Source organism: Amblyraja radiata, chromosome 7 (genome assembly GCF_010909765.2).
Source record: "Amblyraja radiata isolate CabotCenter1 chromosome 7, sAmbRad1.1.pri, whole genome shotgun sequence".
Lineage (NCBI taxonomy): Eukaryota > Metazoa > Chordata > Chondrichthyes > Rajiformes > Rajidae > Amblyraja > Amblyraja radiata.
Window position 1 is genome coordinate 9,701,146 of NC_045962.1, and position 14,643 is coordinate 9,715,788.

Consider the following 14,643-nt stretch of genomic DNA (forward strand, 5'->3'; position numbering starts at 1 on the left):
TCACAGAATTACACACACACAGAAATACACACTCACACAGACTTATATTTACACACACACACACACAGAGAAACACACACAAACTCTCAGACAGACAATTACACACACTCACACAGACAAACTCACAGAATTACACACACACACAGAAATACACACTCACAGAAATACACACTCTCTCGCAGACACACTGACACACAGGGAAACACACACACACAGGAATACACACACAGGCGCGCACACACTCTCAGATAGACTCTTGCACACGGACACACTCACTTACACAGCGAGACACACACGCCGAGTCACAAACAGACACACACTCACTTACACAGACACACACACACTCTCCCAGATTCACACTCAGAGAGTCACACTCTCAGGGACGGACTCCCACAGCCACACACTCGCACTCACACCCACCGCACTCACACAGACCCAGACACACTCACTCACTCCCTCTCACACACACACACACACACGCGGGCTAACTGCGCTGTGTACGGAGACTCGGAGTGTGGAGAGAGCGGATCCTCAGCGTGTGTCCACGGCCCGGGCCTGCCCGTGTTGCCGGTAACACATCTCCACGGCCAGGGGGAGGGGGAGCTGACCCACAGCAACGCTGCCGGGCGGCCGCTTCCCAGCCCGACTCAGGCACAGTCCCACACCCTGGAGCACAGGAAGCGGCGCCGAGCTGCAAGCACTCATTCAACCGGCCGCCACTCGCTTCCTTCCCCGGGCGGGGCGGCCCCTCTCCTGCCCTCTCCTCTCCACCCCTCCCTCCTCTCCTGCTCTCCCCTCTCCTCTCCCTCCTTTCCTGCCCTGCCTTTCTTCCCCTCCTCCCCTCTCCATCACCTCCCCCCTCCCCTCTCCTCTCCCTCCTTTGCTGCCCTCTCCTGCCCTGCCTTTCCTCCCATCCTCCCCTCTCCATCACCTCCCCCTCCCCTCTCCTCCCCCTCTCCTCGCCTCTTCTCTCCTCTCCTGCCCTGCCACATTCTCTCCTCTCCTCTCATCCCCTCTCCTCGCCTCTTCTCTCCTCTCCTGCCCTGCCACATTCTCTCCTCTCCTCTCATCCCCTCTCCTCACCTCTTTTCTCCTTTCCTCTCCCCACCTCTTCTCTCCTTTCCTGCCCTGCCCTGCCATCTTCTCTTCTCTTCTCCCCTCTCCTCTCCTCTCCTCGCCAGCAGATAGCATCCGAGGACCAGCTCGGATTTCTCTCCCGAGAAACAAGCCGAGTGTGACAGAGCTCCCGGGAGTGTGAACCCCTCTGCCCACAGAACAACCCCGAGAACAACCAGCCGCAGAGAAATGTTTGCTTTAGAGGTTTAACATGTAAACTTGGGGGTGAGTGTACGGATTTCGCAGACACAGAGCGCTGACAGCAGTAACTCCGGCAGCTTCTCTGGAGAACATGGGGAGGTGGCGTTTCGGGTCGGGACCCTTCTTCAATCTGAAGTAGTGGGGAGAAAGCGTGGAGCGAGTGATAGGTGGATACAGGTGAGGGGTAATTGGCGGATGAGCCGTGTGGGGAGTGGAGTTTGTAGACTGATCAGTGGAGAAGACAGAAGGGTGATGGAATCTGATCATGGGAAGGTGGGGAGTGTGAGCACTGGAATTTGAGGGTGGGGGAGATGGGGAAGGGGGGGGGGTGGCAAAAGTGGATGGGAAGGGGGGAGAGATGTGAAGAGGTTGGGGAAGATGGGGGTGGGAGAGATAGAGATGAGGGTGGAGGGATAGACATAGGAGTGGGGAACCCGGAGGGGGTGGTGGGTGAGAGGGAGGAAATGGGAACAGGGTGGGGGGTTGGATAAAAGGGCTGTGTGAGGACAGATGGGAAGATCGGGAGGGAGTTTAACCTGAAATTGGAGAATGCAACATTCATACTGCTGGGTTGTAAGCTACCCAAGTGGAATATGAGGTGCTGTTCCTCCAGTGTGTGTGTGGCCCCACTCTGGCAATGGGGGAGGCCCAGGACAGAAATGTCACTGTGGGAATGGGAGTGGGAATGGGAAGGGGGGTTAAAATGGTTGGCAACCGGGAGATCCAGCAGACCTTGGCGGACCGAGTGCAGGTGTTCGGTGAAGTGGTCGCCGAGTCCACACTTGCCCACAACCATCAGGCTATTAAATACTACAACATCCTAATGAGCTCTTAACTGCATAGACAAGGGAGCAATGTTTCTGTCTTTGCACTGTTATTGTTCCTGAACTTTATTTTGTTTATTATGGTGTTTACAGAATGTTACGTTAAAGGGCCTGTCCCACTTACACGACCTTTACAGGCGACTGCCGGCACCCGTTATAGATCGCCAAAATTTGCAACGTTGAAAATTCAGCGGCACTCAGAAAGACGCTACGACTCTTTGGAGACCTCTCATGACCATAATAATAATAATAATAATAAATTTTATTTATGGGCGCCTTTCAAGAGTCTCAAGGACACCTTACAAAAATTGAGCATGTAGAGGAAAAACATGTAAGGGGAATGAAATAAATAGTAGAGACATGACTAGTACACAAAGTAAAGACAGAATTCAATACAAAACACAGTATGAGGCAATTAATGCACAGATGAAAAGGGATGGGGACGTGGGCTAAGGATAGGCATAGGTGAAGAGATGGGTCTTGAGGCGGGACTGGAAGATGGTGAGGGACACGGAATTGCGGATCAGTTGGGGGAGGGAGTTCCAGAGCCTGGGAGCTGCCCTGGAGAAGGCTCTGTCCCCAAAACTGCGGAGGTTGGACTTGTGGATGGAGAGGAGACCGGCTGATATGGTTCTGAGGGACCGTGAGGGTTGGTAGGGGGAGAGGAGGTCAATGAGATATGGGGCTGTATGAGACCATAGGCTGTATGGTCGTGAGAGATCTCCTATGGTCGTGAGAGGTCTCCAAAGAGTCGTGGCGTCTTTCTGGTTGCCGCTGAATTTTGAACATGTTGAAAATTTCGGCAACCTATGACGGATACCGGCAGTCGCCTGTAAAGGTCGCGTAAGTGGGACAGGCCCTTTACATAGCTGCTGTGCTGCTGCAAGTAAGATTTTCATTGTTCTGTCTTGGGACATATGTCAATAAAACACTTCTGACTCTTGAGTCTTCTTGGAGCTCCTGGTGCAAGGAATTTAATTTCCTCTTCCCAACAACCCATCATCTGTCCCACCGGGTTCTGCAATTCACTCCTAAACCATGGTGGGGGGAAAGGCACAATGGGTGGATGGTGGTGTCTTCGGATGTGAACACAGAGAATGTTGGAGAATGGAATAGGGTCATGGCAGGTTGGAGACACTGTGGCCAAGCAGTAAGTTCTGGCCTTAACCGTTCTCAATTATCCTCATGGGTGGAGACTGGAGTTGGGGAGTCAGAGAAGGCCCACGCACAACAAGAGCAGGGTGGAAATTGGCAGCAAAGCTGTTGAAGGTCTGTTGTAGGGTTCTACACCTCCATCAGGCCTTTCTCTGCTGGCAGTTGGTGACTGTATTGATGCTGAAGAGATCCCACATGTAACGTCATGAAAAGCTGTTTCTGTGACAGGAAGGTTCTCAATGGCTGAACGGCACAATTTGTAGGCTTGACGACTGTTATCCACGTCTACATGGAGTGTGTGAGGTTGACCCCTTGTTCCAATATCTAGAGGGGTTGCCCCTTGCCTTCTGGCTGCACTTCACCCCCACCATCCTCATCTTTGGTCACCCTGTGCATAGGGGAGAGGGTGGGGCTAAAGATGTCCTGGTTGGGTTGCTCCTAGGCCAAGCTGGCCATCTGCGAGTCACGGCTCCAGGCGGAAGAGGGCTCTGCCTGAACCAGCTGCCTGCCCCTTTCCAGGGTTACGTTCATGCCCAGGTGGTACTAGAGAGGAACTATGTGCTGCCCACAGGCACCCTGGGGTATTTCCGAAACCGCTGGACACCGTGGGGTCTGGAATGCATCCTTGACAAGGATTGTAATATAATTGTTTAAATTTCAGTATATTTGATATTTAAGAATATTTGTTTTACTTCGGAGTCACGTGAGTGACTACGTGAAGACCCCGCCAGCACGCATGCGCAACATAGCGTCTCACGCAGTGCAACAGCGACGGGCGGGGGGATGAGCTCTCCCGCAACAGAGTTTAAAACGGGACCTACAGGTAAGTAAAACTTATTCTGAGGTCGTCATTATCAAAACCCTTGTTGTGCTCTGTATTCTAGAGAACAAATGGACAAGGGGAGAAAACCAAAGAAGGTTGCACCCCGTCTGACTGTGATGGCCCAGGAGGGTTCCAGCAGTGAGGGGCGACTGGCGGCACCTGGACCGCACTCGCTGCGGTCCACAGTCACCGACACAATTTCTGTAGAGCCGAGCCCAACGCCGCTAGCTGCTCAGCTCGAACCACCGCAGCGGGTTGGAGGCAAGGCAAAGCAGACGTCGGTCCGGACGGTAGACTCCGATGAGTCCGGTCAGGAAGACACGCTGCCCGAGAGCAGCAAAGGTGACCGTTTGTCCCGCATGGAGCGGTTGATGGAGCAGATGCTCCAGCGGGACTTGCTCCGGGAGATGGTGCAAGCCCGCCATGGGAGTGCACGCACACCCACAACAGCACCGTACACGGCACTGTCCATCGCATCTCCCTCAGCAGAGGGGAGCGTTGGGGGCCAGGGCTGGGCTGGTCAAGAAGAGGGGTCCGTGGCTGAAGACAACAGCAGTATGCTGGGGGTGCAGGACCAGGAAGAGCTGCTGGGAGTGGTCAACCGCTACGCGGTAACACCACAAGCGGAACAGCCGTTGCAGTCAAAACTGGCGGCCAGTATTGACTACCTGTCCTTCAACCCACTACAAGAACAGGTAGTAAATGAGGCGTTGGATAGATACACGCCTCCGGAGAACTGCATCTCACTCAATGTACCGGCCGTTAACAGCCAAATCTGGGGGTACATTGGGTTGGGCATAAGAACCCAGGAGGTGAAGCTCCAGAGAATCTTGAAGCTCCTGACGTCAGCTATCACGTCTTATGCTCGTTCAGTGGATGGGGTTGAAATGACCGATAACCAGCAGGACACACTGGCTCTACTGTGCAACACACAGTACGAGATAAACAGCCTGCGGAAGGATGCCATCAGACCTGCCCTCAATCCCAAATTTGCAGGGTTGTGCAAATCTGCGACCTCACAACCGCAAATCTTGCTGTTTGGGAAGGACCTGTCGAAACAGGTTAAAGATCTGGATGAGTCAAAAGCACTTGGACATGAGGGCAGGCCTAGGAACGAGCAACCCAACCACACAACCCAAGTGGAAGCACCCCAATGCATCCACCAGCAGGCGTCAACATCAGGGTTTGTTTTGTATTGTACATATTATTCTTGTAAATAATTGATTTAATTATTTCTAGGTTAAAAAAAATGAAGGATGTCTGCTGTGCCAGACACATGGGGACACACATCCCACCCCACCCCACAAGAGAGGTGGTGACTCCAGCCCAGCGAGTGAACTTCTGAATGAGTTTCTGACAACGGCCACATTTCCTAAAATAATCTAAAGTCATTCAGTCACAGAGTCAGAGTCATAGAACATGGAAACAGGCCCTTCGACCCACCTTGCCTACACCAACTAACATACCCCATCGACAGTAGTCCCACCACTTGCCTGTGTTTGTCCCATATCCCTCTAAACCCGTCCTACCCATGTACCTGTCTAAATGTTTCTTAAAACGCTGCAATAGCTATTACTCCAATTATCTCCCCTGGCAGCTCGTTCCATACACCCACCACCCTTTGTTTACAAAAGTTATCCCTCAGGTTCCTATTAAAACTCCCCCCCCCCCCCCCCCCCCCCCCCCCCCCCCCCCGCCCATCCCATCACCTTAAACCTATGTCTTCTGTTCCTCAACTCCCCTACTCTGGGCAAGAGACTGTGTGCATCTATACGATCTATGCTGTAATGTAATGGATCTTGGAAGAAAGGAAGCCAATTTGAGAGGAGAGTTTTCAGGAGAGTTAGATCCAGACTCGGCAATAGGCTGTTCGCTTCACTCTGGCAATGAGAGAAGTGTTGACAGGAGCAATGTTAATACTTTTGTTGCATGTGGTTTACACGATCAGTCTACAGTGAATGTTTAGAACTGTGATGCCTTGACCTTTGGGCTTTGAGGACTTTTCCAGGTCAGGGCAGAAACCTGTGGACTTCTCATCGTCTCCATCACAGGAGATAGACTATCGACCGACGTCTATTGTTAACCTACTGACTCCCACAACTATAAAAAAACAAACAGCATCTGCAGTTCCTTCCCACACATCCACATTTGCAACCTGCACCTCTGTGTATTTACACATGGTGCAGAGAAAGCTCCCACTTTGCACTAATTCATCAAATGCGGCACAACTCTTGTCCAAAATCAATTGTGTAAAATTCCACCACTCACACCAGCCTCATTGGGATATTGAATTAGGCTCTAATTGGAATATCAAGGCCACTTGCTCATATCATGGGAGCAGAATGAGGCCATTTGGCCCATTCAGTCTACTCTAACATTCAATCATGGCTAATCTATATTTCCCTCTCATCCCCATTCTCTTGCCTTCTCCCCATAAGCCCTGAAGCCGGTACCTGTCAAGAATCTGTCAATATCTGCCTTAAAAATACTCAATGACCTTGGCCTCCACAGCCATCTATGGAAATGCATTCCACAGATTTACCACCCTCTGACTAAAGAATCTCATCATCTTCCTAAAGGTTAGTCCCTTTAGTCTTAGGCTGGGCCACCTAATCTTAGACTCTCCTATTGATGGAAACATCCTCCACATTCTCTCTATCTAGGCCTTTATTCAGTAAGTTGCAATGAGGTCCCGCCACCTCATCCTTCTAAACTGACTTCTGGTACCATTTAAATGCTTCTTCCTTCCCTGGGCCACTGCCAAGATTCTGAAATCCATCTCCCATTGTGAGGATATATTATATTTGTTACATTTCATTATATTTCCAGTATTACCTACTACCTCCAACAGCAACGACCCCTGGCCCACCATTAACCCTTCCCAGAATCCTCAGGTTATGCTCAGCCACCCAACCCCACTCCCCATACCATGTCCTCCCTCCAATGTGAAAAGCAAAATGCTGGGGTAACTCAGCAGGACAGGCAGCAACTCTGGAGATAATGGGTGACGTTTCGGGCCGAGACCCTTCTTCAGACCGAAAGTCACGGGAAAGGGAATAACCAACCCTGCCTTCCAACCAGATAATCCTCCACTCAGTTCACTTCCACCTTGGCATCAACAATGGTAAACTGGACAGCAAGGACCAACTCCAGCTTGCCTGGTGTCCTCAAGGGGTGGCAGCTTGATGCAAAGATTTAGAGGGAAGGCAAAGGATGTGTTCCTGATTTCACCAGTGCCGACCCCGACTCCCCATTCCGGGAAATGCCTCAGAGTGACACTAATGTCATCCGAGGCGGTCCCTTCCCTTTCGGCAACACCCTTCCTGCTTGCAACTCCGGCAGGGTTCAAGACCCAAGAGACTGACCTGCCCACTAGCCCATGCACTCAGTCAGGACAGCCAGACAGACGACAACCAGTTCCTGTCCCAATCAATGACTGCAAGGACCCACTGCATTAAATCTTGCCCACTTTGTAATTCATGTATAAAAGCATATGAGGAATAGATCAGGTAGATGCACGGAGTCTCTTGTCCAGGGGAGGAAATCGAGGGCCAGAGGACATAGGTTTAACATAGAAACATAGAAATTAGGTGCAGGAATAGGCCATTCGGCCCTTCGAGCCTGCACCGCCATTCAATATGATCATGGCTGATCATCCAACTCAGTATCCTGTACCTGCCTTCTCTCCATACCCTCTGATCCCCTTAGCCACAAGGGCCACATCTAACTCCCTCTTAAATATAGCCAATGAACTGGCCTCAACTACCCTCTGTGGCAGAGAGTTCCAGAGATTCACCACTCTCTGTGTGAAAAAAGTTTTTCTCATCTCGGTTTTAAAGGATTTCCCCCTTATCCTTAAGCTGTGACCCCTTGTCCTGGACTTCCCCAACATCGGGAACAATCTTCCTGCATCTAGCCTGTCTAACTCCTTAAGAATTTTGTAAGTTTCTATAAGATCCCCTCTCAATCTCCTAAATTCTAGAGAGTATAAACCAAGTCTATCCAGTCTTTCTTCATAAGACAGTCCTGACATCCCAGGAATCAGTCTGGTGAACCTTCTCTGTACTCCCTCTATGGCAATAATGTCCTTCCTCAGATTTGGAGACCAAAACTGTACGCAATACTCCAGGTGTGGTCTCACCAAGACTCTGTACAACTGCAGTAGAACCTCCCTGCTCCTATACTCAAATCCTTTTGCTATGAAAGCTAACACACCATTCGCTTTCTTCACTGCCTGCTGCACCTGCATGCCTACTTTCAATGACTGGTGTACCATGACACCCAGGTTTAAGGTGAAGGGGAAAGGATTTAATAGGAATCTGAGGGGTACCGTTTTCACACAAAGGGTGGTGGGTGTATGGAACGAGCTGCCAGAGGAGTTAGTTGAGGCTGGGAATATCCCAACCTTTAAGAAATAAACAGTTAGACAGGTACATGGAAGGACAGTTTTGGAGGGATATGGACCAAACGCAGACAGGTGGGACTAGTGTAGCTGGGACATGTTGGCCGGTGTGGGAAAGTTGGGCCGAAGGGCCCGTTTCCACACTGTATGGCTCATCGCACTTTCCAGTGTCTGTTTGCAGGACCTACAAAGAATTAAATTGTGGCCAGATATCTAAGGGGCAAAAATCAATGCTCAGAACATCCCTCTGTGACAAGTTCACATTTTACCTGACTGGGGCCCAGCCTGTGGATGCGGAGCAGAACAACAGACAGCCAACCATGTCATCTCTGGGTGCCCGCTCCACCACCCACCAAATGGAGCTCAGGGCCTGGCAGACATTGACGCAGAGACAACAACTTGGCTGCTCAACACCCGACTTGAGATCTAACTATTCCTTTGGTTTATGTTTCAATCGCAAGAAGAAGAAGATACCACCAATCTCTGCCCTCAGCTACACTAATGGGACGATTTTGGCTAACGGCTAGAAGAACATTTTCAAGTCCCATTCTGAATGGTGAGAGAACAGGAAACAGGATAATGAGGAGGCGAATAAGGGAAATAGAAAGAGGAAGTTTCCTATTTAATGTTTGTCAGAAAAATAAGCAACGAACCATTAACCTGTGTGTAAGAAACGATTATTTCCCAGCTTGGATATAACAGACATCATTAAAAAATGTTTTTTTGATAACATTGTGCTATTTTATTTATTCTCCACCCAATTTTAACATATTTATAACGATGCGACACTTGATGTAAAACTCCATTCATTCCACGTGGACTTTCTATTCATTGTTAAACCATAACATGCATCTTTATTGTTACATTTCGGAAATGTATCCCACTTGCAAATGTGAATACTTTTAAAATTATATAAATGTTTTTTATTTACATTTATTAAATTATTTTGCAAGTTGAAAGCATTAGTCTTGTGTTATGATACCACCGCCTTTCAACCATTTGCGATCCCACCCAGTAACAATATTTTTCAACATTTAATGGAACAAGAGAACTGCCGAAGAGTTGCACAGCACAGATTACCGCCGCAGGAAACCAGTGATGTCCAGTCTCTGGTTCCAAGTTCACTGAAACTGTTGAAAAATGCCGTTTCCATTCGTGACACCAGAATTTTTCACACTCCAGAGAAGAACATTTCCCTAGGGCAGGAAAAAAGGAGAGCTGGACAAGAAGCAAATAAAGGTAAATATGTTTCTTCTCAATATAAAAGGGTTCCCAGCACCAAATCTGCTTTGGATAGGTATCCACACCAAAATCTTCTTGTATTCAAGAATTTGGATCTTCCACTCACTCCGAAACAGGGATCAAATTTTAACACAAATAATCAGGACTGCCCAGCAATCCTGGTGAAACATCCCACATTTATATTAAAGCCTCCATTTTAGCAGTACCTCACCCTCCACTTGACAACTGAGGCAGAAATTGTATAAAAAAATATCTGTATGTATCTACACATTCAAGTCATTGCAAATATTTTGGCAAAAATCTTAATTAAATCACAGCCACATAGATGATCAATCAAAAAGGTCACACGTATCAAAGATGTAAATATACACAATAGCTGCTTACTTATGTAATAAGTCTGTATATATATTACAATTCTTTTAACTCTGTTTTAAAATGTACATCCATATTTTTCATTTGTGCAAACATCCTGACCAGAAAAAGAACCCAATAAGTACAAAAAGACTTAGTTCAAATGACGATGAAGATCTTCTGGACTAATGACGGAGAAGTGATGGTAGCGGTCTCGGGAGGCAAAGTCAGCGTTCTCCTCTGTTAGTTGAGTGGTTTCCATGCCAACTCCTGTAAACGATGGGGTCACAATAATCTGCTTTTCACTTGTTGAGCCTTTCCTAAAACCAAGAAAGTTATTGAATGTAAAATGTGTAACAAAACATCCCAACTTCTATACTCAATACCCTGAACTATGAAGACAAATAGCCCTGTCCCACGGTGCGAGTTCATTCCAAGAGCTCTCCTGAGTTTAAAAAAAATCAAACTCGTGGTAAGCACGGAGAATGAACGTAGCGGGTACATCGGAGCTCGGGGACGGCTCTTAGCGCTAACGGCAGGTACTCGGGAAGATTCGCTAACGGCAGGTAATAATAATAATGGATGGGATTTATATAGCGCCTTTCTAATACTCAAGGCGCTTTACATCGCATTATTCATTCACTCCTCAGTCACACTCGGTGGTGGTAAGCTACTTCTGTAGCCACAGCTGCCCTGGGGCAGACTGACGGAAGCGTGGCTGCCAAACTGCGCCTACGGCCCCTCCGACCACCACCAATCACTCACACACATTCACACACAGACAAAGGTGGGTGAAGTGTCTTGCCCAAGGACACAACGACAGTATGCACTCCAAGCGGGATTCGAACCGGCTACCTTCCGGTTGCCAGCCGAACACTTAGCCCATTGCCCCATCTGTCGTCCCAAGGTAAGTATGGGAAGACTCGTGAAGATTTTTCACCATGTTGAAAAATGTCCACGAGAGCCCCGAGTACCGACCAGTGGCCATTACCGTAAATCTCTGAGTTCAAATCAGGGCAAACTCGGGAGAGCTCTTGGAATGAACTCGTACCGTGGGACAGGGCTTTAACATGCCAAATGCATTCTTGTCTATTCTGTCTACCTGTGATGCCGCTTTCAGGGATCTATGTACTTGCACACCAAGATCGCTCTAGTCTACAACACTGTTACGCCACTTTCAGGAAACCATGTACCTGCACTCCTAGACCCCTCTTCTCAACAACACTCACTGTCGAACTGTGATGCCAATTTCAGGAAACTATGTACCTGCACGTCTCGATCCCTCTGCTCAACAACACTCCCCAGGGCCCTGCCATTCACGGTGATGGTCTTGCCCTGGTTGCACAGGGTCCTTGGGCATCATCTTTCTCTTGAATCAGATGGTTGCCAAGGACTGGTGCTGCCTGAAGTATTTCCTGTTGAACCAATAACCCTGTCCTGAGCTACTTCCTTGTTGTCAAAACTACCAAGGAATCAAATGCTTGTGAACGTGAAGGAGATTTGAGATTGGCTGGCCTGTGGGTCTTGAATCGATGTTGGGGAGTCCAAAACCAGGGGCCACAGTTTAGGAATAAGGTGAAGGCCATTTAGAACGGAGATGAGGAAACACTTTTTTTACACAGAGAGTTGTGAATCTGTGGAATTCTCTGCCTCAGAAGACAGTGGAGGCCAATTCTCTGGATGGTTTCAAGAGAGAGTTAGATAGAGCTGTTAAATATAATGGAGTCAGGGGTTATGAGGAAAAGGCAGGAACGGGATACTGGATGTGGATGATCAGCCATGATTACAGTGAATGGTGGTGCTGGCATGAAGGGCCGAATGGCCTACTCCTGCACCTATTGTCTATTGAATCAGCACTTCGGTGTCTCAGCTCCAGTGCTTGAAGTCAGCATTTGACTTTGGATCAGAATCCCAACCTTCTGCTCTTTTACAAAGTTCGGGATGAGTGGATCGAGGATATGGCGCTGTGAAATGGGGTTTCAGGATTCATTCATTCTAAGGCTTGTGAGCACTAAAAGTAGGCCAGAGAAAGACTAAAGAAAGATATTTCAGAGAGTTGACGACTATCTTGCAACGTCAGAAAAGCATTGTCTAACACGATGGCAGCACCATGGTGCAGCTGCTAGAGTTGCTGCCTCACAGCACCAGAGGTTCAATCCTGACCTTGGGTGCAGTCTGTATGGAGGTTGTACGTTCTCCCTGTGACCACATGGGTATCCTCTGGGTGCTCTGGTTTCCTTCTGCATTCCTAAGACGTGTGGGCTTGTAAGTTAATTGGTCTCTGTAAATTGCCTGTACTGTATTGGGAATGGATGAGATAGTACGATAACAGAACCAGTCAACAGGTTAGAAACATAGAAAATAGGTGCAGGAGTAGGCCATTCGGCCCTTCGAGACAGCACCGCCAGTCAATATGATCATGGCTGATCATCCAACTCAGTATCCTGTACCTGCCTTCTCTACATACCCCCTGATCCCTTTAGCCACAAGGGCCGCATCTAACTCCCTCTTAAATATAGCCAATGAACTGGCCTCAACAACCTTCTGTGGCAGAGAATTCCACAGATTCACCACTCTCTGTGTGAAAAATGTTTTTCTCATCTCGGTCCTAAATGATTTCCCTCTTATCCTTAAACTGTGACCCCTTGTTCTGGACTTCCCCAACATCGGGAACAATCTTCCTGCATCTAGCCTGTCCAACCCCTTAAGAATTTTGTAAGTTTCTATAAGATCCCCCCTCAATCTTCTAAATTCTAGCGAGTACAAGCCGAGTCTATCCAGTCTTTCTTCATATGAACGTCCTGACATCCCAGGAATCAGTCTGGTGAACCTTCTCTGTACTCCCTCTATGGCAAGAATGTCTTTCCTCAGATTAGGAGACCAAAACTGTACGCAATACTCCAGATGTGGTCTCACCAAGACCCTGTACAACTGCAGTAGAACCTCCCTGCTCCTATACTCAAATCCTTTTGCCATGAATGCTAACATACCATTCACTTTCTTCACTGCATGCCTACTTTCAATGACTGGTGTACTATGACACCTAGGTCTCGTTGCCTCCCCTTTTCCTAATCGGCCACCATTCAGATAAAAGTCTACTTTCCTGTTTTTGCCACCAAAGTGGATAACCTCACATTTATCCACATTATACTGCATTTGCCATGCATTTGCCCACTCACCCAGCCTATCCAAGTCACCTTGCAGCCTCCTAGCATCCTCCTCACAGCTAACACTGCCCCCCAGCTTCGTGTCATCCATAAACATGGAGATGTTGCATTCAATTCCCTCGTCCAAATCATTAATATATACAGTGGCTTGCAAAAGTATTCATACCCCTTGAACTTTTCCACATTTTGTCACGTTACAACCACAAGCGTAAATGTATTTTATTGGGATTTTATGTGATAGACCAACACAAAGTGGCGCATAATTGTGAAGTGGAAGGAAAATGATACATGGTTTTCAAATTTTTTTACAAATAAAAAACTAAAAAGTGTGGCGTGCAAAAGTATTCAGCCCCCTTTACTCTGATACCCCTAAATAAAATCCAGTGCAACCAATTGCCCTCAGAAGTCACCTAATTAGTAAATAGAGTCCACTTGTGTGTAATCTAATCTCAGTATAAATACAGCTGTTCTGTGAAGGCCTCAGAGGTTTGTTAGAGAACATTAGTGAACAAACAGCATCATGAAGCCCAAGGAACACACCAGACAGGTCAGGGATAAAGTTGTGGAGAAGTTTAAAGCAGGGTTAGGTTATAAAAAAATATCCCAAGCTTTGAACATCTCACGGAGCACTGTTCAATCCATCATCCGAAAATGGAAAGAGTATGGCACAACTGCAAACCTACCAAGACATGGCCGTCCACCTAAACTGACAGGCCGGGCAAGGAGAGCATTGATCAGAGAAGCAGCCAAGAGGCCCATGGTAACTCTGGAGGAGCTGCAGAGATCCACAGCTCAGGTGGGAGAATCTGTCCACAGGACAACTATTAGTCGTGCACTCCACAAATCGGGCCTTTATGGAAGAGTGGCAAGAAGAAAGCCATTGTTGAAAAAAAGCCATAAGAAGTCCCGTTTGCAGTTTGCCACAAGCCATGTGGGAGTCACAGCAAACATGTGGAGGAAGGTGCTCTGGTCAGATGAGACCAAAATTGAAGTTTTTGGCCTAAATGCAAAACGCTATGTGTGGCGGAAAACTAACACTGCACATCACCCTGAACACACCATCCCCACTGTGAAACATGGTGGTGGCAGCATCATGCTGTGGGGATGCTTTTCTTCAGCAGGGACAGGGAAGCTGGTCAGAGTTGGTGGGAAGATGGATGGAGCCAAATACAGGACAATCTTGGAAGAAAACCTGTTAGTGTCTGCAAAAGACTTGAGACTGGGGCGGAGGTTCACCTTCCAGCAGGACAACGACCCTAAACATACAGCCAGAGCTACAATGGAATGGTTTAGATCAAAGCATATTCATGTGTTAGAATGGCCCAGTCAAAGTCCAGACCTAAATCCAATTGAGAATCTCTG

The 14,643-nt window shown here is 48.1% G+C and overlaps 1 protein-coding gene across 2 annotated transcripts in view; it reads right to left on the reverse strand.

Moving 5' to 3' along the window:
• Positions 1-9,239: 9,239 nt before the first annotated feature.
• slc12a8 (solute carrier family 12 member 8) overlaps positions 9,240-14,643 on the reverse strand; it is an 83,723-nt gene continuing 78,319 nt past the window's right edge. For both annotated transcript variants that reach the window (XM_033023678.1, XM_033023677.1), the window contains one exon: positions 9,240-10,434. In XM_033023678.1, the coding sequence (XP_032879569.1) occupies positions 10,269-10,434 (166 nt within the window). In that variant the 3' untranslated portion in view covers positions 9,240-10,268. The remainder of the gene's footprint in view (positions 10,435-14,643) is intronic.